The following is a 25,637-nucleotide window of genomic DNA, read 5'->3' on the forward strand; positions in this document are numbered from 1 at the left end:
ATCTACCTTTAATGAAGGCCATATGATGTTTGTTCACAAGCTTGATTATCACCCTCTTCAACCTCTCTATACAACCTTGGCTATAATTTTGTACACCCTTGTGATCAAACTGATTGGTCTAAAATCTCTCAAATCATTTGCCCCCACCTTCTTTGGAATCAAAGCTACAAATGTAGCATTATAACTTTTATCAATTTTTTTATGAGTGTGGAAGTTGTGGAAGGTCAACATTAAGTCCTCCTTTACCGTTTCGTTGAATGTTCTAAAAAACCATTGACTAACCATCCGGGCCAGCCGGCTAGATGCCTTGTCTATTGCACACATTTTGATCCCTTCTAACACCTCTTCCTCTTCAAACCTTCTTGTTAGCCATGTTGCTCCTCCATAGCTATAGTTTGAACATCAAAAATATTCAAATCTGGTCGCCAACTTTTAGATTGTTTGTTAAGAGTTTATATAGAAATCCACAGTGGACCTCTTAATTTCCATAGAATTAAAAGACATAACCCCATCGATCATCAAAGTATCAATAGTGGTGATTCTCTCATCCGCAGTGGCCATTCGTTGTGTTCTTGTCACCCCCTTTGATCCACTGAATTCTGAATTCTTGATCTCTGTCTCCAATCGATTTCTTCATTTCTAGCCACTTCTTCATACTCCACGGCCCATTGTGTTTTCAGCAGTAACTCATCATCGGTAAGAGGTCTGGCCATTTGTATGAATTCCAGAATTCCAATTACTCCAGAAGTTGATTCTTTCGAGCCCTCTAACTACGTGTTATAAAAGAACTTACTAAAAATTAATATACTTAAAAGAAGGAAAATTTAGGAAGTAGTATATTTCATAAAAATTGTCTATTTCTATTAATGTGTATAATGGCTATTTATAGCCATGAGATTTGTGCAATTCATCCCTTGTGTGGGCCCCACGTGGCATATTCTACAACAATGTGCAACTCATCACTTGAGTGGGGCCCACGTGGCATATTCTACAATAATGTGCAAACTCATCACTTGTTTGGGGCCCACGTGGCAGACGCATCTTCAAGATGGTCTCATGTGTGCCTCTTATCATCTCGCAACCTGGCGTTTGCAAAATTATTGGCACAAATAATACGATTAAGAGCGCAATTTCCAGATTATCCCATTAAGACAATTCGCCTCGATAATGCTGGCGAATTCACATCCCAAGCTTTTGATGCTTATTGCGTATCAGTAGGGATAAAAGTTGAACATCCTGTAGCTCATGTTCATACTCAAAATGGCCTTGCTGAGTCATTTATTAAGCGCTTACAATTGATAGCAAGACCTCTACTTATGAAAAGTGAGTTGCCTACTGCTGTTTGGGGTCATGCTATCTTACATGCAGCATCACTTGTTCGTCTCAGACCGACTCATTATAATGAATACTCCCAATCACAATTAGTGTTTGGCCATGAACCAAATATTGCTCATCTTCGAATTTTTGGATGTGCTGTATATGTGCCTATAGCACCACATCAGCGCACCAAGATGGGCCCTCAAAGAAGGTTAGGCATATATGTTGGGTTTGATTCACCCTCAATAATTCGCTACCTTGAGCCATTGACGGGAGATTTATTCACTGCAAGATTTGCAGATTGTCGATTTGATGAAACAAATTTTCCGCAATTAGGGGGAGAGAAAAAGAAACTTAAAAGTGAAATGGCATGGAAAGTTTCATCATTATCTCATTTTGATCCACGCTCCTCTGTGTGTGAACAAGAGGTCCAGAAGATCATCCATTTGCAAAACATAGCAAATCAAATGCCAAACGCATTTACTGATTCAAAAAGGATAACAAAATCACATATTCCTGCAGTAAATGTGCCTATCCGAATCGACGTCCCAAAAGGACCATCTACAAGTGTCATAGCTTCTGAATCACAAATACGTCTGAAGCGTGGTAGACCATTGGGTTCAAAAGATAAAAATCCTAGAAAAAGAAGTATAAAAAATGACACTACAAAAGAATCTCACGAAAAAATTCAAGATCTGATTAATCCTGATATTCCTGAAGAGATCAGTGAACCCGAGACTCAAGTAAATGAAGAACTCTCGATAAGTTCTACAGGTGATGAGATAAGTTTAGATCGATGGATAATGTTTTCGCATATGATGTTGCACTTAACATTATGAAAGGAAATGAGGATCTTGAACCTCTATCTGTCGAAGAATGTCGACAAAGATGTGATTGGCCAAAATGGCAAGAAGCAATTCAATCAGAATTAAATTCACTTGCTAAGCGTGAGGTTTTTGGACCAGTAGTCCAAACGCCTAGTGATGTTAAATCAATTGGCTATAAATGGGTCTTTGTACGAAAAGAAATGAGAGAAATGAGATTGTAAGATACAAGGCACGCCTTGTTGCACAAGGATTCTCTCAACGACCTGGTGTCGACTATGAAGAAACATATTCACCTGTTATGGATGCAATAACTTTTCGATATCTCAACGGCTTAGCTGTACATGAAAATCTTGAAATTCATCCAATGGATGTGGTTACAGCTTACCTTTACGATTCACTAGATAATGAAATTTATATGAAAGTTCTGGAAGGACTTAAAATGCCTGAAGCATATAAATCTCGGGAAATGTATTCAATCAGATTACAAAAGTCATTATATGGCTTAAAACAATCAGGGCGCATGTGGTATAATCGCCTTAGTGAGTACTTGATAAAACAAGGTTATATAAACGATGCCATTTGTCCTTGTATATTTATTAAGAAAACAACATTGGTATTTGTTATTCTTGCTGTTTATGTTGATGACATTAATCTCATTGGAACTCCAGAAGAGGTTCAAAAGGCAATTGAATATCTAAAGAAAGAATTTGAGATGAAAGACCTTGGAAAGACAAAAATTTGTCTTGGACTACAAATAGAATATTTAGTAGACGGGGTCTTCATCCATCAATCTGCCTATACTGAGAAGATCTTGAAACGATTTTACATGGACAAAGCACATCCATTAAGTACTCCAATGGTTGTCCAATCACTTGAAGTGAGTAAGGATCCATTCCGACCTCAAGAAGAAAATAAGGAACCTCTTGGTCCAGAAGTAGCTTATCTCAGTGCAATTGGGGCACTTATGTATTTTGCTAATGCTAAGAGACCCGACATAGCATTTTCTGTTAATTTATTAGCAAGATATAGTTCTTCCCCTACACGAAGACATTGGAATGGAGTTAAACATATATTGCGATATCTAAGGGGAACTAGTGATATGGGTCTGTTTTATTCTAACAAAGATAGTGCAGATCTTGTTGGTCATGCAGATGCAGGTTATTTATCTGACCCACATAAAGCTCGATCACAAACAGGCTATCTGTTCACATACGGAGGTACTGCTATATCATGGCGATCTACGAAGCAGTCTATTGTCGCTACTTCTTCAAATCATGCTGAGATAATAGCCATTCATGAAGCAAGTAGAGAATGTGTATGGTTAAGATCAGTAATACATTTTATCAAAGAAAGATGTGGTTTGAAGTGTGACGTCAAGATACCCACAATACTCTTTAAAGACAATGCTGCATGCATAGCTCAATTAAGAGGAGGCTTTATAAAAGGAGATAGAACGAAACACATTTCACCAAAATTGTTCTTCACACATGATCTCCAGAAGAATGGTGATATTGATGTGCGACAAATTCGTTCAAGTGATAATCCAGCAGATCTATTTACCAAATCTTTACCAGCCTCAACTCTTGAGAAGATGGTTCACAAAATTGGAATGCGAAAACTTAACCATCTGAATCGTGGTTTTTATCAGGGGGAGTAAAATACGCACTGTACTCTTTTTTCCTTAGTCTAGGTTTTATCCCACTGGGTTTTCCTAGAAAGATTTTAATGAGGCAGCAAGTAATGCGTATTATGTATGTCTATATACTTATGTAGACATACAAGGGGGAGTGTTGTAGAATATGCCACGTGGGCCCCACACAAGTGATGAGTTGCACATTGTTGTAGAATATGCCACGTGGGGCCCACACAAGGGATGAATTGCACAAATCTCATGGCTATAAATAGCCATTATACACATTAATAGAAATAGACAATTTTATGAAATATACTACTTCCTAAATTTTCCTTCTTTAAGTATATTAATTTTTAGTAAGTTCTTTTATAATTTGAGTTTTACTTTCAAAAGACTCAGTTTTGTTGCTAACTTAAAGTCTGCTCTTCCTGTCACGTTAAAAATAATTCCACCAATCTTGTACTTTGGATTTAAGCCCCTCCACATTAAGCCACCATTTTTCAAACTTAAACTATGATCTCTTGAAGACCTCATCCCCACTGCTTCTTCATGCATTTAGGAATAACACATTGGCTTCCTTTGTGCATCCTTCAAAAGCAGCTCTATATTCTTGACGGAGCCTGACAATATTCTGTACCCAGTGATTTTCCCTCTCTTCTGCTTCTTTATAACAACCAAAAGCATCGCAATTAATAGGAGTTGGCTCCCCCAGTTGAACAATTTGCTGCACATTCCCTTGTTCTTCACTGCACTAATTTTATAAATTCTTCCTTCATTGTTATTATCTAACAGTTCTACGTGCTCTTGTTCTTCTTCTCTTGATTTTTTCCCTCAAGATCCACTTGCTTCACTCTCTACCATCGCACTTTCTCGCTTCTAGGTTCTTTCCTCCATATATTTTGTTAAAGATCAGTATTCCTGCACTATCTGGTCTTGTACTTCTTTTTTGTGGCTAAGTACTCTTGGGTGTGGATAAGATACCTAAATCTGATCTTAAATTTAATTGAGGCATGTGCAAGTCACAATCTTATTAAACCTTACTCTTCCTGTTGTCTTTCTCTTACAACCCACATGTTGTTCCAACTAGAATCCCTTAATTGATGGGATTCTAGCACAGAATTACAGATTGCACTTTAGATTATCCCCCGGGTAAAACCTTGTACTGGATACAACCTTGTTTCTTCTCCATTGGTTCCATAACCTGATTCTGGTGCTATTTCAAACCTATGTCTGCTCTCCCCACCCATATCGGAAAGTGGTAAGTAATTTCGTTCCTTCCTATGGACACCTCCTCAAGTAATTTCCAAAACCGTCATTGGCCACCAGAATCCTTGCCCACTTCACATGGTTTTTTTAGACTTGGTTTTTTTAGACTTGTTTCTTCCTCAGTTGCAATCCATCCTCCACAAACTCCTCCAATTTCTCGAAAGACATTCTGAGACCACAAGTGCAGGGGAATGCCTACTAGTCTGACCCAAGTCTCTTTGCTTGTTAAGATGTTTGGGACGCTTCCTATTAAAGGATTCCACCATTCTATATGGAAGCTGCAATTCTTCCATCTCCCTTGCCCTTTTAAGGTTTGCTCCGTCATGTGTTTGTTTGGAAATTCAAACAGAAATGAATCGCCATTAAGCTCGTAGATGTTGAACCAAATGCTTTTTCCAGTTTGTTGAGGACCACCTTCTGATGTCAGCAAGTGTTGGTTTTTCCTTCAACCCCTCTCTGCAATAACCAACTGCACATCTCTTGAGTAGGCTATCTTCTTGATCATCTATTCTATCAGTCACTTTTATGTTGCCATTTACTCTTTATCTCAATAGTGCGAAGAATTTGTTAGCCATTTATTCTCTTGTACAACTGCGGCAAGAGGGCAGTTGACATCCATCACTCTCAGAGGAGGCATACGTACCTTTTTAATGAACCTTTCTGTCTTTAATGCAATATCCATCCACCCAACATTCAATGTTAGCTCTGGAATGATTAAGCCACACCTTCCCCCTCCATTTAATGAGAGTATGCTTATAAATCTCCCATGTTGATTGCTCTTTCTAGTGAAAAGAAGGGTTGACTCCTTTTATGAAAATCTCCATCTCCTGATCTCTTTCTTCTGATATTTTAATGCTTATTTCATACAAAAGCATATCTACTCCATAGATTTTCTGTTCACATTGGACCTTCGCATCATCTTCCTACTCCTTTCCAACCACTCATACCATTCAGACTTGCCATTTTCCCACCTTGTAATATTGAATGACTTAACCCAGCGTTGAAATAGATCCTATGTCCTCCATCCTTGAAAATAGAATTTCTCGCTGAGCTAAAAAAAGAAAAGAAAACAAGTGTAATCACAGAAGGTGATAACTCAGGGAGATAGAGAGAGGTTTCCGGTAAGGAGTACCGGAGAAGTGTCAAGAAAAGATGTTTCTTCCTCCTAGGAAGTAGGAGAGAGAAGGTTTTTGGTTTTCGTGCTTGAAGGCATTTGTTTAGCTCATTTCACATGTTTTTTGATAGATGTGAAACTGCTGTTAAACCAGAGCCAACACTTAAAGAGCATTTTAGAAGCCAGTCTTAGCTTTTGTTCATATTTTTTTTTTGAGGAGCTTTGGTTCACATTTAGTACATAGTGAATTATAATGAATGGCAATTGCAGGTAATGGAAACCTTCACCCTTAATGAAGATTCATTGATCCAGCATTCCAGCTACAAATAAGTATGCACACAACTGACAACTGAACAATTGATAAATCTTACATCATGCAATACTAGTTCTGTCACACGCAACTGATCAGCAACACCACTCTCTACAACTATCTGCAAAAGAAACATTGAACCACACATACTCAGAGATCCGGATTATGATTTTAAATATATACCCGGGAGTATCTTTCAACAACAAAAGCAAACAGGGGTTTACCATTTAGAAATTTGTTATACTGAATTGGTCGAAAACCTTACAATTTATTGTCATAGGTTTTTTTCCTTTTCTTTGGAAGTATAGAAGCGTGGGGTGGTGTAGACAATTACTAGAAGACAAGTCTAACAAGTAACTCAGAAATATTATAGGAAATAGAAGTCCAGAACTTCTTATAACATAAAAGATGCACAAAGAAGGAAAATGGCAACACCTTTAATATCAAGGGAAGCGTAGATAGCTCAACTGGAGGCAGTTCTCTCAAGTCACTGCTGGCACTATGAAATGTCTCATCTGGAAATAACATCAAAAAGAAATGAAAAGTAAACAATATATTGAACCATTTCAACAAAATTATTCAAAAGATACTAACTTGAAAGCACAAGAAACCCAAGCAGCAGTAGTCCAGGAATGGAACCTTATTTAGAAGTATTGAATAGGTTCCCAGGAATGAAAAATGGTCCACTTAGCAATACTTTCTATTCTTTTATGTTCTTTACTTCCTCGGAAAGATCCACAGACTTTACTATGCAACTTTCTGGTTTCTTCAAGTAAGGATGTCTAAGTGAACAAAGGGCACAAGGGGAACAATTTGTTCATGAGTTTAAATAACAACAATCATGCCTCAGTCCTGAACAAGTTGGGTTCGGCTAAATGAATCTTTACTAATCATGTTTCTCCATTTAAATTCATTACTGTTTACTGTCTGTCCATGTGTTCTAACAGTTTAAATTTTTGAGAATAGTCATTTTCCCCAGAGACATAACACAACCAGGAAGAAGTCTAATCGTATTCCAGTTAACATGACAAATCATTTTTTTAATTTGGTTATCTCGGCCTCAGACGAAAGTTTGCGTAACACCAAGTACGCCAGAGAATTAACTTGAATAGCCAATCTTTAGCATAAGGTATCAGGTAAACTTGCTGTGGTACCTAGCAACCATGATTTATTTATGACAAGAACGACAGCAACTGAAACTATTTTCAAACAAACCTTGGTAATCTTTATTTTTTAATAAAGCAGCCAACCCTTGGTAATATGAAATTTTGAATCTAAATTTAGTGTTTGATTTTGAGTTGTGAACTGAAGCCTTGGTGACTTGATGCTACAACTCCAGAAAACAATCTTGTTCCAATTCTAAACCAGAAACATATTGTGAAAGTCAGGTCTAGCTAGTTCATTTGTCCAACTGAAGAGTATGAATAAACATCTATGCATGACAAACACAGGTATGGTTGTCCCCTGGTAAGTATAATATATTACTAATGGTCAAAAAAGCATAGAAATGGTAAGATGCTCTGTTAAGCAAATGTATACAAAAATTTTTTAATATAAGTAGCATGTAGAGACTTACAATTAAGGCTACTAAATTGCATGTTTCTCTGCACACTACAGATGCTGTCCCTACAGAGAGGGGAAAAAAAGGCAGAAGATGTTATTTAGATGATCATTTGTACCACCTCCTGAAAATTAGGAAAATAGACCTCAAGAAAATAGATTACAACCAAAAAAAATTGGGTGAGACGCTAGAAAATTATTTCAAGACTTGCCATATGTATGAGCAACCAGTGGTCTCCTGAAAACTAAGAGCCAGTTCAGTTGAATACTCCGGATCCCTCCAAGAAATAATTGTATCTGAGGAAAAGAAAATAATTCCCATTAAGAAGCTATATAACAAGACAACAGTAAAATCCTGAAAAGGAAGAATGACAAATAACTACACTTGAGAATACCTTCTTGCTTACGGTAGATATCCTCTGCACTGATGCGGTGGAGAAGCAACGTTTCATGCTCGTCTTCATCAGTTACAAGTAAACCTGGTTCTTCTGATCTCTGCATCATAGAGTCCCAAGTTCTAAATATGGGGGTATTCATATCTAAGATTTTTGCCAAGAGAAAGCAAAGGTACCAAGTCCTTGGAAGTCTTTCCAGTAATGGTTACCTCTAGATAATCTACAGTTACATGCCCTGTCCCCTGGTCATCCCACTTCCCATCATCATTCAGACGATAGACCTTTACACGCTGCAACAAGAATGATAAGAAGTGTATATTACAAAAAAAGCTTATCACACAAAGGAAGAAAGAAACTATTGGCATGAAACTTGATACAGACAGCTAAAGAAAATTCTTTACAATTCAATTAACTGACAACAGTTTAAATCCCAAACTAGTTGCAGCCTGCAGTATGAACCTTCTTGAAGCAATCCATTCAAATAGTTCAGAGGAAAATAGATGCTGTGATATCTATCATAGACAATCAGAATAATTTTTTTGAAATGACAATCAGAATATATTTTTTTCAATGTTCAGTCGCAGAGCAGACAAACTCAGCACACAAAACAATTTATTCGCACATTCTTTTAGCAGATCTTCTGGAAAGTAAAAAGTGCAAGGGAAAGATAAGGCCTGAAGACATTAAAGGGGCCGTTTGGTAGAAAAATAAATAATGTGTGTTGGGATTAGTAATACATGGACTAGTAATGCAAGGATTAGTAGTGCAAGGTGTATTTTTTATCAAGTGTTTGGTTCATTGCTTGTGACCTCATCTTGTGTTTAGATTAAAACTCTACAAAAAGCTTCTTTCCAATTATACTCTTGCATGAGATTTTCTATTTATGTAATCGGTCAAGGTAGATAATTGGCGGACAAAATTATATTTTTATGGCCTTCTAACTAGTTAGGAGAAGAATAATTTTGTGGTCATGCGTTTGCTATTTTCTCACTTGAGTTATTTGAGGGTAAACAATTGTTATCTTATAAACTAATCACTTAAAAAAGGTAATTTTCAATTAAGAATAGATAGACCATCTACTTTAAAACCGAAAAGACGGAAATAATAGTAAAATCGAATAAATTATCTACATCTACATTTACATATAAAAATTGCAAGTTGTAGTTTTAATATGTATGCAATTTATAAATTGTTCAAAATACAAACAATTAGAAACCACATATAAACCAACAAATAATATATCAATTAAGATCACAAACGTCATGTGATGATATATTTGCCTTTTCAATTAGTAAATGTCAAACAACTCACATTTTAAATATTGTATTGATATATATTGCATTTATTTATTAACAAACAACTCTCTCTAAATAATAAAATTTGTAAGCTAATTATTTAAATAAATTTACTTGTACACATATAAACATAAAATCAAGAAAATAAACTAAATGATTTGAGGGATAGTTTTGTCTTTTACATAGATAATCGGATAATCCCATGGTAAAAAATCCAATGTGTTACTAATACCACCACATGGAAGGTATTAGTAATGCCTCCTGTAAAAACAAAATTCTACCAAACATAGTACTAAATAATACCATACATAATACATGGACTATTTCTCCTAATACCTCCTACCAAACGACCCCTAAGTGAGAATCGAATAACAAACTTAATAAAATGAAGTGCCCAACTAAAAGAAAACACAAGATAACTGCATGCATGAATTAGTAGTTATAACAATTAAAAAAACAGAACCAGTTTTTTTTAGGTAAATAAGCAAAATAACCACACATGTTGAGTTAGAAAGCAAACAGCATGCATTCCTTAGACAATCATATAAAACATATAACAATAACAACAACGATAACACCATACCAACTGTGATTCTACACGTGAGATATGGATAGGGTAGGATGTAGCAAACCTTAACCCTACCTCCATGGGGTAGAGAGGTTGTTTCCTATAGAAAAGTTTTTGAAGTAGGTTTGCAAGAAAAAATGACAGCAAAGGAACAAGAGACAACGCGAAGCAACAGATAGTGATATACATTAAAGAATAAGAGAATATACGACTACAAAATAACACTATTAATACTGAGAAGCAGAGAGGAGGAAGCTACACCCTTGCCTCTCCCACATAAGATTCGGGAATAACAGCTACCTATTATCATTATACCCTAATCCTTGACCTCCACAGGTGCATGTCTTTAGTCTTACTGAAGTTGTGTCATATCCTATCTAATCACCTCCTCTTAGTTCTTTTCCACCTACCTCTACCTATCCTAACTCCTGCTACAACCAACCTCTCACACATTCTTATCCTAACATCTATGCACCTTCTCTTATCTAAGTCTCGCTTCCTTCATCTTGTTCTCCATGGAGGTCGCGCCTACCTTGCCTTCTAAACTTTGTTCCTAATCACATCTCTCCTAATATACCCACATATCCATGTGAGCATCCTCATCTTTGCAGCCCAGCACTCTACCCCATACAACAAAGTTGGTCTTACCACCACTCTGTAGCACTACCTTTAAGCTTTGGCGACACATTCTTATCAAGGAGCACCCTTGAGGCGAGCCTCCATTTCACCCACTCTTATCCAATATAATGTGCAAAAAACATCGGGAAAAAAATCATAAAAACCCATAGAGATTATTCAGGTGCTTACCTTGAGGCTGGAAATAGATTGGCCTCTCTTTTGTAAACGATAAGAAGGCTTCAAAAGAGAGAAACTCAGAAGAAATTTTGGGTGGCCAAAATAAACTTCTAGGTCAAATCAAAGAAAAAGAAGATCAGGGAAGGTTTTGAGTGGTACAAAATAAGATCTGATTCATATTGGAGGAGAGAGAAGGTCGAAAAAGGGTTCAGGCATGTTAGAGCATGGTCACACCAGAACAGTGGAAAAGATAGTCGAAGAGAAGTATAGAGGATAGAGAAAGTCGAAAAAAAGGTTTTTTCAAGCATACCTCGAGATTAGGGCCTAGGAGCATAGTGGATGCATTTGAATTGCAATATACAACTTCTAATGTGATGACTTCCTTCAAAACATCTCTTATTTCTTTCTTTTCGTATAGTCCAAGCTAGAGGAATAACACTCCAATATTTCTTAAAGGATAATATTGGACATGCAATTTTGCCACTCTCTAACCCATTTCTCAACGTTTTAGTACTTGCCCATTGGATGCCAAAATTAACCATGAACATGATCCATAATTACCAACTAAACTCGCAATCCACAAAAATTGATCCATTGATTCACATGATCTCTCATACAAGTAGCATCCTTTACACAAGATCCAACTACCCCGTTGTAATGAAAAAGGAACATGATCTAATGTCAATCTTTGTAGGATACTTTGTTTTATGTTATTGAAATAGTATCCCACTCTTCTGAAATCATAATTCTATAAATTCAAGAGGCTCCATCTTGAGTTTCCCCTTTGAACCAAGTGTATCTCCCATCTTGTAACAATAGATTGATCAACTTAAGATAATTTTTAATGTCTAAAAACTCCACCATCCCCAAATTTCTCCTCCTAGCATTCCTTTTCTCTAATATGTCTAGTAGTATTAAAATCTCCACAAACAGCCCATGGACCTTCCACTGGACCTCTAACATCACGCATTTCTTTCCACGCCTTCCTTCTTTCAACATAACAATTAGGAGCATAAACTCCACTAAAGTGGCAGGCAAAAGAAACTTCAGATTTACAGGTTAAATGTAGGATCCTATCTCTAGTATCTCCCACTTCCATATATTATTCTACTAACCCAAAGCATTAGGATTCCCCCTCGAGTGCTACTAGCCTCTAGTTGAGCAAATTTACCCCAAATTTTGTTTAACAATATTATAAATGCCCCCCTCCAAATTAGTTTCCTGGAGGCAAATGATATCAGTTATTAGCACCTTCTTAGTGTACCAATAGTCTACACATGGAAGATTTAAGGAAATTTGAAAGTAGATTGCTTCAACTTATAAGTTATTTCTTTTTAATTTTATCCAGCCGTTTGTAGTAGATTATGACAGCTTTTTAGTTATTTATTTTTCCTATTTCTATGTAGCAGTTGTTGCAACAAGGGTTAGAGTTATGCAGGTATTAGCTATGTAGAGTTTAGCTATGTAGAGTTTAGTTATGCAGGGTTAGTATATATGCAGGGTTTAGTTATGCAGGTATTAGCTATGCAGGTATTAACTATGAAGGTATTAGCTATGTAAGGTTTAGTTATACATGCATTAACTATGCAGGATTTAGTTATGCAAGGTTTAGAAATTACAAAACATGAATTATTAATTGTTGTGAATTATTAATATATATTATTTACAAAATAATAATACATGCTAATAAAATGTGAAATATATTGAATACTCTATAATGCTAATATTTGATTAGCATATGTACCGTTAAAAATATACAATCAATTTCTAATATTAAAAAAATATTTATATTTGCATAAATCAATCAAAACGGTAAGTATATAAAAAGAAATGAAAATAATCTATATATAATAAGAAATAAAAACAACACATGTTGATAGGAAACAATAAAGTTTTCAATTAAAAAGAAAATTAAAAGAAATAAAAATGGTCTACATATAAAAAAGAAATAAAAACAACAAACTTATATATAGGAAAATAATAAAGTTTCCAATTAAAAATAATAAAATAAATTAATAGGGTGAATATGTAATTTATCAATTTAATGCATGTATAATTAATACCCACATAACTTATTCCACCTTCTACCCTACATAACTTTATACATAGATTCCCTCATAAGTTATGTTGATATTAATTATGTAGGACTACAAAAATGCAACCAAACATGGTATAAGTTATATTGACTTATACATGAATAAAATGTAAGTTATACAGTAACCAAACGGCCCCTAAGGAGATTATTCCTCCACTTTCTCATTTCAGTTGTAATAGGAAGTTACTTCCTTGTTTTTAGATGGGTAGTTAATCCACTAGTGTTGTATTTAGTGTTATTTGCATTCAATGAAAGGAGAGCAGAACATCAATCAAGTTTGTGAGTACTTCAAACTCAAGAGATTGCAGATTATCTCTTAATGAACCAGCACCATAGGTAGAAAAAAGAAAACTTTAGATTTTATCTTGCACCATCCCGTAACTAGATCCTTATTTGGGGACCATAACAACTTGGTATTGAGACTGGGGTTATGGGAGACCAAATTCAACATTAACTAGCAGAATTAGTGAATTTGTTCCAAGAAAATCATGCAGCCAATTTAGCCAGACATGAAGCAACAAAAGCTCGCTTGGATGCACTCACACAGGATTTAGTAAATTCTAAGGTCAATTCTTATTCAACTTAATACATATGAGTCAGAATCGTGGTTGGAAGGGAAAAATAGAGTCGTTGGAGAGTTAGGATCAAAAGTTGGAGGAAGTTTCATCATTCCTTGACATACAAAACTTGATTTCCCATGATTTAATGGCCAAGAGAACCATTTGGGATGGTTGAACAGATGTGAACACTTCTTTCGACACCAACGAATTCTGGAAGAAGAAAAAATTGGACTTGCTTCTTTTCATTTGGAGGGCAATGCACAACTTTGGTTTCTGCAATTGAGACAGATTTGCCTCAATTGTCCGTCATTGTAACCTTCATTTTGGGCTACCAATCAGAAGTCAGAAATTGGGAGAATTGGCTAAGTTACGCAAGATCTGGTCTTTCGCAAATTACCAAGAAACATTTAGTAGTTAATTTTGTGGGCTGGTACACTTACGCAGCCACAAAAAATTGAACTTTATATCAACGGTCTTACTAATTATATAGCAGTTGAGGTTTGAGTTGCATAATTCTCCAAATTTGGCTATGACCACGAGTTTATACCGACTTTATGAACGTAAGGAACAACTCATTCGTTTGCAAGTGTTAGATGCTTGCAAATCAAAGACAACAGATTTCTCACCTCACCATGTCAGATTTGTGAAGAAACTGGCCAGATCTGTTATGGAGAAAAGGCGACTTAAGCGACTTTGTTTTAACTGCGATAAACCATTCATTAGAGGTCATCAGTGCAAGAAGTTATTTTGGATCGACTCTATATACGATGAGTAGGAAGCATTTATAGGAAAACGGGGAAATACTAATACTTCCCACACTTGCCGCTTGAGGTCAAGCACGATTTGAAGAGGGGAGTAATGTTAACACCCTTTTAGTCTACCAATGGCCTATACATGGAAGATTAACGAAATCTGAAAGTAGATTGCTTCAGCTTATAAGTTAGTTGTTTTTTATTTCTGTCCACCCATGTTTGTAGTAGATTATTACAACTTTTTAGTTATTTATTTTTCCTATTTCTATGTAACAGTTGTTGCAGTAAGGAGGTTATTCCTCCACTTTGTCATTTCAGTTGTAATAGGAAGTTACTTCTTCGTTTTTAGATGGATAATTAATCCACTAGTGTTGTATTTAGTGTTATTTGCATTCACTGAAAGGAAAGAACAAAATTGGTCAAGTTTTTGAGTACTTCAAACTCAAGAGATTGCAAGTTCTCTCTTAATGAACCAACACCATAGGTAGAAAAAAGAAAACTTCAAATTTAATCTTGCAGCGTCCCATAACTAGATCTTGCGCACCATTGAACCTTCCTTTCTAATACTATTCATCTCCATCTTGCTTGCATGCCTACTACTATCAGCTTGTAAGAGCAGTTCCCCGTGTCCTAGGATATCAAACCCCAAGAACTTATTAATGATATGTAGTTAGAAAAGAGGTAGTTGCAGTTGTCCAAAACTTCCATGATCATGGTATTTTTTAGAGAAGTTCTAATCCTACCTTTATAACATTGATTCCAAAAAATATACGGGCTAAGGAGTTGACGAGTTTTAGACTTGTTATTCTAATAGGAAGCATATATAAGATCATTTCAAAAGTTTTAACGAAAGACTTAAGAAAGTGATCTATAATCTGGTGGATGCCCAACAAATGGCCTTTATAAAAGGTAGACAAAACATGGATGGAATTCTGATTGCAAATAAATGTGTGGAGGAGAGAAAGAACAAAGCAAGGCGTCAGGCATTTTATGCAAATTGGATATTGAAAAAGCCTGCGACCACTTGCATTGGGGATTTCTCTAGAAGTCCGTATGTAATGACACATTGATATTTTGTGATGCAGATGGCGCTCAACTAAAGTTTTTGATCCCTTTTTAAGCCATCTCAGTCAATAAGGTACTAGGATAAACATGCTTGTAAATATACTGGGGGAAAGGTAGGGGATCTTCCCACAGCATACCTTGGCATGCCTTTGGGTGACAAGAGCAGGTCAAAAGGTATTTGGAACAACATTCTAGAGAAGTGTGAGAAGAAGTTGGTAAACTGGAAAGTCAATACTTGTCCTTGGGAGGTAGAGTCACACTCATCAACAGTGTGCTAGATGCTCACAGACATATATGATGTCTGTTTTCCATATGCCTACAAACGTGATTGATAGAATAGATGCAATTATGAGGAATTTTTTTGTGTCAAGGAAATTGAGATCTTAATAATCATAAATTACATCCACTGTTGTGGGACCAAGTCATTCTCAACAGAAAGGAAGGAGGTTTGGGGATCAAGAATTTGAAAATCCAAAAACAAAGCTTACTTATGAAGTGGCTATGGAGATTTGTCTCACAAGAACAAGCTCTCTGGAAAGAAACAATAAAGGCTAGATTCGGTATGGAGAATTTGTGAATCACCAACTTGTCCACACAACACCATGAATCTGGAGTATGGAGATCCATCAGAAATTTATGAATCAAATTCTTTAACAAATGCAAATCTAGGTAGGGAATGGTGGAAGGACTTTGTTCTGGGAAGACAAGTGGGTCGATCAGGTGACTTCGAGTAATATGTTCCCTATTTTGTTCAATAAGATCCTTTAAAAAGAGGCTACAATCAGAGAAATGAGAGATAATCAAGGATGCGATCTAAGGATTAGAAGACGTCTAAATGATTCGGATGTCAATAAAATAGTTGAGCTACTCAACATACTAGGGCAGTGCAAAGATCTAAGCACAAATGAGGACAATATATTTTGGAATCCAGATAAGCAAGGCAGGTTTTCAGTTGGCTCAGCTTATAGAAGCTCACAAAGACCTAGTACTCATATAGGTGGATGGCCTTGGAAGATAATTTGGAAGGTATCTACAAGATACCATTCAAGATAGCATGTTTCACTTGATTGTTAGCCAATCATGTTGCACTCACTCAACACACCTCCTGAAAAGAGGTATACAAATTTATTCAAGGTGTTAGTTTGTGAATGTGAGGTCGAGACAATAAATCATCTCTTTCTACATTGTAGAGAGACTGAAGTTGTGGCAGATTTTTATCAACTTAAGGGGCATCTGTTGGACTATGCCAAGGAACATTAAAAAAGCTCTAGCTTGGTGGAATACAGATGAGAATCAGTCGACACAGCAAGAGAAAGAAGATTGTCCCTGCCTGTATTTGGTGGTCTATATGGATGGAGAGGAACCAGAGATGTTTTGAAAACAAGAGCTGTTTTATGCAGAATTTGAAGTTGAATTGTCTGGTTCTTTTCTTTTATGGTGTAAACATGAATATCCTTAAGATGCAGAGGATATTCCTAGTATTTTAGAGTTATTATGACCTCCGTAGGAGTTCTTTTTCTTTCGCAACTATTGGATGCAAGTATTACTAAAATACTCCTCGTGTATTCTTTTGTTTATAATAGAAGTGCCTTTCTCAAAAAAGAAAAACCCAAGAGTTTTTCAGTTTGACTAAATTTTTTTGAACCCAAATAGTGTTGTCTCACCTATGTTTTGATCATGTTGTAGAAGCAGAGGTGCCACCTCTTTCACCTCCCAGCTAACTGAAATGGTAATCACGTTCTACTTTTCAATCGCCGCTGAACTCCCTCCATCGTTTAAATTCTCTTCAAAACTATCCTTTTGCATGTTCTCTCCCCTCAAAACTTCTTGTGTAATTGAATCTTTTGCAATTTACAGAAGTTTCTCCACCAATTCTTCACTTCGATTCACCACTATAATCTCCTGCACATTGTTTTGTTCTATGTCTTGCATGCCTAGAAGAGATATGTGGGATTCAATGTCTTCAATAAGTCTATCTCTATTGAGTATGGGCTGAGTTAAATTGGTTATTTTTAAAAAAATAAAAAAGCTTGCCTAATCAGGCCCATTTTCCACTTCAATAATACCTTTCCCTGGGCCTCTCTAGGCCCAATTTAGAGCTCTTCATTAATGAAGGTGTGTGACTCTCAACATGACTTATTTAAATCCCCCTTTCCAGTTGTCATTTGTACCTTCCCCACATGTTCTTCTGTACAAAAATCCCTTAAATTTAGCAATTTTGAATTGAATCATAGAGATTGACATTACCTTGTTTTACCCTCTTGTTGGACCAAGATTTTCAATGGACTGTCTTCTCTAGTGGTGCAACATGACATTTTCGGCGACATTTCACCTCACTTTGGTTTAGGTCCATATAAGGAAGTGGTGTCTGATTCCTTCTTGTGCTATTGACACCTTTTATGGTATGCTTCTACCGTCGTTTGCAACCGAAATTCTCGCCCATTTCATTTGGTTCCATCAACTCTATCTAATCTTTTTAGTGGCTATCCAATTACCACAAAGTTGTTCTATTTCCTTACAAAATTGGTGTGTCCAAAGGTGTAGAGGAACACCCACGACTTCGATTCAATTTTCTTTGATTATTATGGTGTTTGGAAGGCAGTCAAGCACTGAACTCCACAATTCTAGGTTAAAATCTAGGTTTTTCCACCTCTATTGGCCTTGCAGTATCTGTTCTGCCATAAACCTATAAAGGAAATTCAAAAAGGAACATATCTCCATATAGCTCATATATGTTGACCCCAAAGATCTTCTTCCACTAAGATGGCGACCATCTTTTGATCTCAGACAGAGAAGATTTTTCTTTAATTGCGTTGGCCAAATACCCGACTAGGCACCTCTTAAATAGTCCCTCATTTTGCCTATTTGCAATGCTTTCCACCACTGTTTCTTGAGGGCCCTTTGAAGTCCATTTATCATCACAGACAACCTTTGAATATGAATAGTTGGATTCTGCTAGTCTTGAGTTATTGGCTAGTACCTATCTTTTAAAGCATTTAATGAAATTTTCTATTTTAAAAGCTAAGTCATACCATCCAGCATTCAAGACTGGACCTGGAATAATAATGATTAATCTTTCCTCCACATGTAAGAAGATAATGGTTATATATCTCCATATTCATTATGTTTCCTTGTACAGAAGTACTCTTCTTTTTCTCCTATGTGGTTTGCGAGCTATTGCATAGGAATGGGGGTTTCACCCATGCGCATCCATAGGGTAGCAATTGCAGGTTTACCTTGTCATTAAAAAGGAAAGTACTCTTCTTCTGTATCAGCAAATTTCCACCTCCTTATGCTCTTCTTTTGATTAATTGATGCTTCTCTTAGCAAGAAACATATCCAGTCCATCGATTTTCTGCGAACGGCTCTTCTCATCATTCTTCAACTCCTCTCCCACCCATTCATACCAATCAGATCCATTTGAACTCCATCCGGTAACATCAAGCGATTTGAATCCCACGTTGAAATATATTATATTTTCCCCATATTAGTCGAAGAGCGGGAGCAAAAAAGAAAGGATAGTAGACTATACAGCTCTGAAAGAAGAGAGATGGTAATTCTCAGGCGACCTACCGGAAAGAGGGTTCTCTCTCCAGGAAGTAGGAGAGGAAATTTTTGGGAAACGTGCCCAAAAGCATATATGGGACTTGTATCAATCTAAAAAGATTGAGCAATTATGGGGTTATTTGATATAATATTAATACTATATGAATATTTAATTTATTTTTTTATTCATCTATTTATAATATTGATTGAAAATTTGAATATGTACATTTTAATTTAATAAAAATATAAATTAAAAATTTAATCTATAAAATAATTCTAATATTAAGAATGCATTGATAATTGCCATTTTTCGTAATTTGGCTCTCAAAAGTACTTCTACAATTTGCATATCAAAAGAATTTTTCAAACAATTTAGACAAACACAAATTGTTTTTTTTTCGAAAGCACTTTTCTAAAAATTATTATAATAAAATGTTTCTAAAATAAGCAACTTTTAGCAGCAATGCCAAACAAGCTCCAAGTTGGAATTCTATCAAGGACATTATTTATTAGGGTCAGGAGGCATAAAAAGATAGTCTTTGCCTGATAGCTAAACTTTTCTCAGCGTTTTCAGTAACCCCATTCTGAACTCCAATTGACTGACTTTTGCACCTAGGGACAACCCCAACTAAGTAGTTGGTAGTGAGCAACATAGGCCAACTCCCTCCAGTTAGGGATGCATTATCAAGGTATTCCACATTTTTTGACATAATGAAACGCAAACCAAGAAAAGCCTCAAAATCAATAGGGTGAGATTCAAGTATTGCACTTGGAATGTTTTTGCACCACAAAAGATTAATGTATCATTTAAAAAAAAATAAGGGATGGATATTGAATTCCGTGGTTCTCTGCCAACATAAAAACCCTTCAGTCATCACCATTGATTTGTCTTTTCAATCATTTTCTAAGTCCGTCCTTGGCAATTATCAAGGATGAAGGAGAAGGTTTGAAAAATGATCACCTGATCACCCTGCCATGTCTCTTTTTAGCAGAGAAAAACCACACGAAAGACTTGTTGATCACAATTGAAAATTTAAATGTGGAGATACTATATCTGATCCACCTATTCTTGTATCCCATCTTTCGTAGCATGGATATAAAATATGAAGACTTAGATGGTCAAAAGCTTTTTGAATGTCCAACTTGAATGAAATGTCGGCTTCACCACTTTTAGTTCTCTTGTCTAGAACTACATTGGCAATGGGGGATGCATCAGTAATCGTGTGTTTGAATATAGCATTTTAATAGTTGGAAACAAGCTTGTCAACACTTTTAGAGTCTTCTTTCTAGAAGCTTTGCTGCAATCTAGTAGACATAGCTAACAAGGCTAATAAGTTAATAATTGTGAGAAATATAAGAAAAATATACTATTTAATTGTGTATCTACATTATTCATTGAGGCCCTATTTATAGACACTATATTGGCCTTCTTTTCCAACTAGGACACTACTTAAAATGTTTTTCGAGGTAGAATTCTACTATATAGTATTTCTATTTTTATTCTTATTCTAAGTAGGATTATGCATATTATTCTTATTCCTATTCATATCCCGACACTCCCCTCAAGCTAGTGCATACAAATCATATGTACCTAGCTTGTTATAAATGTAATTATTACGAGGACCCATGAGAGGCTTAGTGAGATATTTGCAAGTTGACACGCGATTTCACAAAATTGACTAGTCTTTTCATGAAATATTGGGTTCAATGCATAATGCCAATAAAACACAATATGATAAATTCCTAAATTATGATGTTAACTTCCCAAACCATGCTTGAGACCATCGAGTGACTTATGAAATAAACATACAAGGCTACAAAACTCATCCTGAGCAACAAAATTAGGTGGTTGGCCCATACAAACTTCTTCATGGTGCAATAGCCACCCAAAAGTGCTCAACATTTGGTATATATATATGGATTGTTGGAATCAACAAATAAGTCGATATTAAATAAGAAAATCCCTGAAAATAGTCATGAGAAATAAAATTATATGGTTAAGATCGGAATGATGGCACGACCCTACTTAGAAAGAGAATTATACGGGTTTAGCAAGAATGATAGCACAATCCTACTAGAAAATTGAAATTATAAAGGTAGGGTCGAATTGACGACACAACCCTACTAAAAAGGAAAAATTGTATAGATAGTAATGAAATGATGGCACAACCCAACACAAATAAGTAGCTGCTGAAAATAATGGTGTTATGCTAATCAAATATGAACAAGTAGTCATCGAAAAGATGACACAGTAATACGCAAATCAGATATGAGAACGTAATCAACCGAAAGATAGCACGGTCCTACAGAAATGAAATATGAGAAAGTAGTCACCGGAATGATGCACAATGCTACACAAATCAAATATGAGAAAGTAGTCCAAAAAATTAGATGGTACTACGCAAATTAAATATGAGAAAGTAGTCATCAAAAAAATTCATGGTGCTATGCAAATTAGATATGTGAAAATAGTCACTGAAAAGATGCACGGTAACCCACTTTTGCAAAAATAATCGTCGTCCAGACATGCAGCATATATGATAATAGTCACCCGCCGACAACAGAAGCTCTTTGATTCTCTACAAAGATGTAGAGGCTTTCATACCATGTGAGAAATGTAAGAGAAGTATTATTGAATTGTGTATCTGCATTATTACATCGAGGCCTATTCATACATACTACATTAGACTCTTTTTCCAACTAGGACACTACAATACAATGTTTTTCTAAGTAGGATTCTATATATTATTTCTATTTATATTCCTTTTCTAAATAGGATTGTATATATTATTTTTGTTCCTTCCTATTCTAACAATAATCTCTTAGCTTAACCCACATAATAGACATTGAAGACCTCTTCTTTGTAACATATCTTGAGTTAGGCTTGTTTTCCTTACCACCAAACTAACAAACAAAACATGATACATATGGTAGAACTTTCTTTTTCAATACTTGGCCCTGGCCTAAATTTCCCTTGAATTCTTAAGGCCCTAATGAGTCAGAGTCCTTCATCTCGTGTCAATATTCAAATTATAGCCATCCACATAGTTTGGCACACAACTGCCAGAGATAGGGATACCTGGTGTTATTGTTTGGCTCAAGGTATTGGACTTGACACCCACTCTACTAATCTTCAAACAGAGAGAAATCAAATCTCCAACCTGCATAGGCTTTACATTTACAATCCTTGGTATAGAGATTTCATAGCACCAATCACCAATATCAAGCTCTATCATTGCTAGTAATACCAAATTAGAAGCTATGATACATATCCTAGACCTTTGAAGGTGAGACGTATTCTTTGTATTCTCATCAACATATATATATCCCTAACTAGATCTCCAATCATCCGATAGGTATTTATAGCTAGTGCATGTACTGGAATAGCAAAACCCTTGGCTCAACACGGTCTTGAACCCTTATTCATATTTCATCCACTCAGAGCCAACTAATGACGGCCACCATTCTAGTGACAATTTCCTTACATTTCACAACCATGCATCTGCTTTGATAATAGAAGATTCTTGCCTCCATTGGAAGACAAAGAGGAAGGCATTGTGTTTCAATGTTTTTATATGGGACAACACTAATCTGTCATCTATTTACGAACCATCTTGTATCGTGTCAGAGTTGCACTGATATTGGATGGAACATGCAAGTTCACCGTCTTAATCCTTACATAATGACCATCATTGTTAAAGTTTTGGAGAAACTATTAAGTGTGAAATCGTATATTGCATCCTCATCTTTTGCAACAATTCTCTTGTACCTAAGATGTTTGTATTAGAGCGTCACATACCCATTGCAAATTTTCTAAAAATATCATAATGCACTCTTTTAATGAGAACCATTTATTATTGTCATCATTTTTCTCTAATAACTCAAGATTCTGGACCAAAAATAAAGAATATTAATTCACCATCATTAAAAATAAATGCTAGCCAGGGAAGGACTAAAAAAAAGTAGTTTTTAGAAAGTAGGACCATTTCCCTAGTCATACCCCTTATTAAATTGTTAAACTTCCCCTTTTTGGTGCAATTACAATTCAAAAAAATATGTTACAATACTTGGTGCTTACAAGTTATTAAATTCAACTAATCCAAACAGGCTCACATACCCATAGAGGATGGAGTGGCCAAATATGTTGATAAAGAGAGAGCCATTTTTGGGTGGAAAGGAGAAAGGTGGGTAGAGTTTGAACTTCTGAAATTGGGTTTAGAGTTTAAATGGATGTTAAGAGGTTTCCGTCTGAGAAACTCTAGATAGATACTGAAGATAAGAGGCGCCCAATAATTGGAAATGAAAATCGTAAATGGTGTAGTGGATTTTGATGAAGGGACAGGCTTACGTGAAACGCTTTGATCTCCTACATTTGAATATTCCAAAAAAATGAAAAGATGAACATGTTTGGCCTTGGAAACACAATTGTATATACCATTACCATGACGTTCAAAGGAATGCAAAAGAAGTAAGAGAATAATCATAACGAGAAGTGATTAACATCCCTTAATAAATCCAAGTTTTGTTCTAATCATTCAAATAAAGCGTATTACATTATATCTTTCCTTAAGTTTGGACTATTTATGACCAGAAAAAAAAAGAATTTCTTTCCAGAAAGTTTTAGGATTATATGCTAGAGAAATGATCATTAAATGATAAGATGAAGAGGAATTCAGCATGGAAATAAGAAGAATGAAGGAGGGAAAGAAAAAGTGGGCATTAGAGATCATTCTTCTATTTCATTTTTTGATGTTCTAAATTCTAGTAGAGACAGAGACATTTGGTCAACTTCTTTCTTCTACTCTTCCAATAATTATGTCATAAGACAATTATGGAAAGAAAAAAAATTGCTTAAAATGTAAACCTGTAAGAACATGATGTCCATTTAGCTAGGGACCAATTTAGATACTGATTACACCAGCTTAGGCAAAACATGTTAACCTTCTTTCCATGCCTCTTCTTTTTAACTCCACCATTTCTTTGAATTTGAAAGTGATCAATTAGTGAGTTTTCATACCAAGGCTAAATCCAATAAAGTGTAGCATCTACTAATTTCACCATATCCCCTTTCTTTTTGCATTGAGATCAGAATCATTAAAATGTTAATACCTTTTCATTTATGCTGGAACCATTAAATAGTTCCACACCAATTGTGTGATTTGTTCCTAATTTACAAGTATCAAGCCCTCTAAACAAGTCAAATTATGTGAACCACATCTAGTAAGGAATCGAAATAAATTTTCAACAAAAGCACAAATTATACAGTATTTCACCTTCCTATAAAAACCTTCTATAAAACACCAATGTCCAATTCCCCAAGAAACAGTTTCACTGACAAATAACTTTATAACATTAGCAACCATCCCTAACAAAAACGAAAGAATTCAATCATAGAACACAATACAACAAATAACTTTATAACATTAGATACCATCCCTAACAAAAACGAAAGAATTCAATCATAGACCACAATACAAAACTCAATGAAGTTGGCAATTCATCAGAGTTTGACAATATTTAAACAAATGCACCAGCTATGCAAGCTCACAAGCTAAGCTCGCGCTTCAGAATCAACCCAAAGGAACATTTTTTACCAAACATAATTAACCAACTAGAGCTTAATGAAAGGGGTAAAGCAAGAAACTTAAATTTTTTTTAAAAAAAAAAGAACAATAACAATAAGTTCAACTACGAGAGTAAACTGAACTAACCTGTATCGAGGAGTTGTTGGTGCTAGAAGACTTCTCTTGAGCACCCATTGAAGCTTTTTAGATATTGACGAAACCCCAATTTCACCAGGTGATTTGATGATAGGTTGAATTAGGGTTTTGAATTTAAAAAAAAAAAGTATTGCGAAGAACCTAATTCAGCTATGAAGTTGGATTAGTAAAAACCTACCCACGACTGATATCATATCAGTGAATCTTCGAAACTCGTTTTCGTGTCGATCTTCACAACTTGTATGATATCTTCTCTCCCTCTACAGTGCTAATACCCAGCTTTTGGAAATACTTACTACGAGAGAAGTGCTTCGTTTGATTTCGTTTGATTTTGTTGATGCCATTAATGCCCTTTGTTTCTATTCAAAATAGCGGGATACTGCCACTAACGGGGATTTTTTTCGCTTTTAAGGAGGGAAAATTTACGCGCTTTCTTCCCGACTCCTGCTATCCGAATTCGGCTCAGACAAATAATCATCCAAAGCAAATAAAATTGATTTTAATACTCGTTTGTATTGTAAAGATAAAAGATTTGTTTGAATCTACTTAGCAACCATAAAAGAATATTTAGTGGAATTTTACGAGTGATATTTAAGAAAGGTAGATTATACTCAAATTTTATTATTGTGTTATGATTCAAATTATTCCTAAACGTGATATAGCGAATAGAACCTTCAAAGACCCTAAACGAGTGACTTGACATAAACATTACATTATGATATACAACATAAGAGAGTAACACATGAAGAGAAGGAAATATAAGTCTCAAAATCTTCAATAACATAGAAGATATCAAAATTAAAGTACATGTTTAAATAA

General features: G+C 35.5%; 1 protein-coding gene across 1 annotated transcript in view; it reads right to left on the reverse strand.

The window, feature by feature from the left end:
- Positions 1-25,303, reverse strand: part of LOC101260566 (uncharacterized) — a 47,939-nt gene extending 22,636 nt beyond the window's left edge. The window contains exons 1-8 of the mRNA XM_004228953.5: positions 24,997-25,303; positions 24,810-24,862; positions 8,632-8,712; positions 8,423-8,522; positions 8,240-8,324; positions 8,044-8,093; positions 6,903-6,982; positions 6,529-6,588 (exon numbers count right to left, since the gene is read on the reverse strand). Coding sequence (XP_004229001.1) covers positions 6,529-6,588; positions 6,903-6,982; positions 8,044-8,093; positions 8,240-8,324; positions 8,423-8,522; positions 8,632-8,712; positions 24,810-24,862; positions 24,997-25,012 — 525 coding nt within the window. The 5' untranslated portion in view covers positions 25,013-25,303. The remainder of the gene's footprint in view (positions 1-6,528; positions 6,589-6,902; positions 6,983-8,043; positions 8,094-8,239; positions 8,325-8,422; positions 8,523-8,631; positions 8,713-24,809; positions 24,863-24,996) is intronic.
- Between the last annotated feature and the right edge of the window lie 334 nt (positions 25,304-25,637).

This window comes from Solanum lycopersicum, chromosome 1, assembly GCF_036512215.1.
Source record: "Solanum lycopersicum chromosome 1, SLM_r2.1".
Taxonomy (NCBI): Eukaryota; Viridiplantae; Streptophyta; class Magnoliopsida; order Solanales; family Solanaceae; genus Solanum; species Solanum lycopersicum.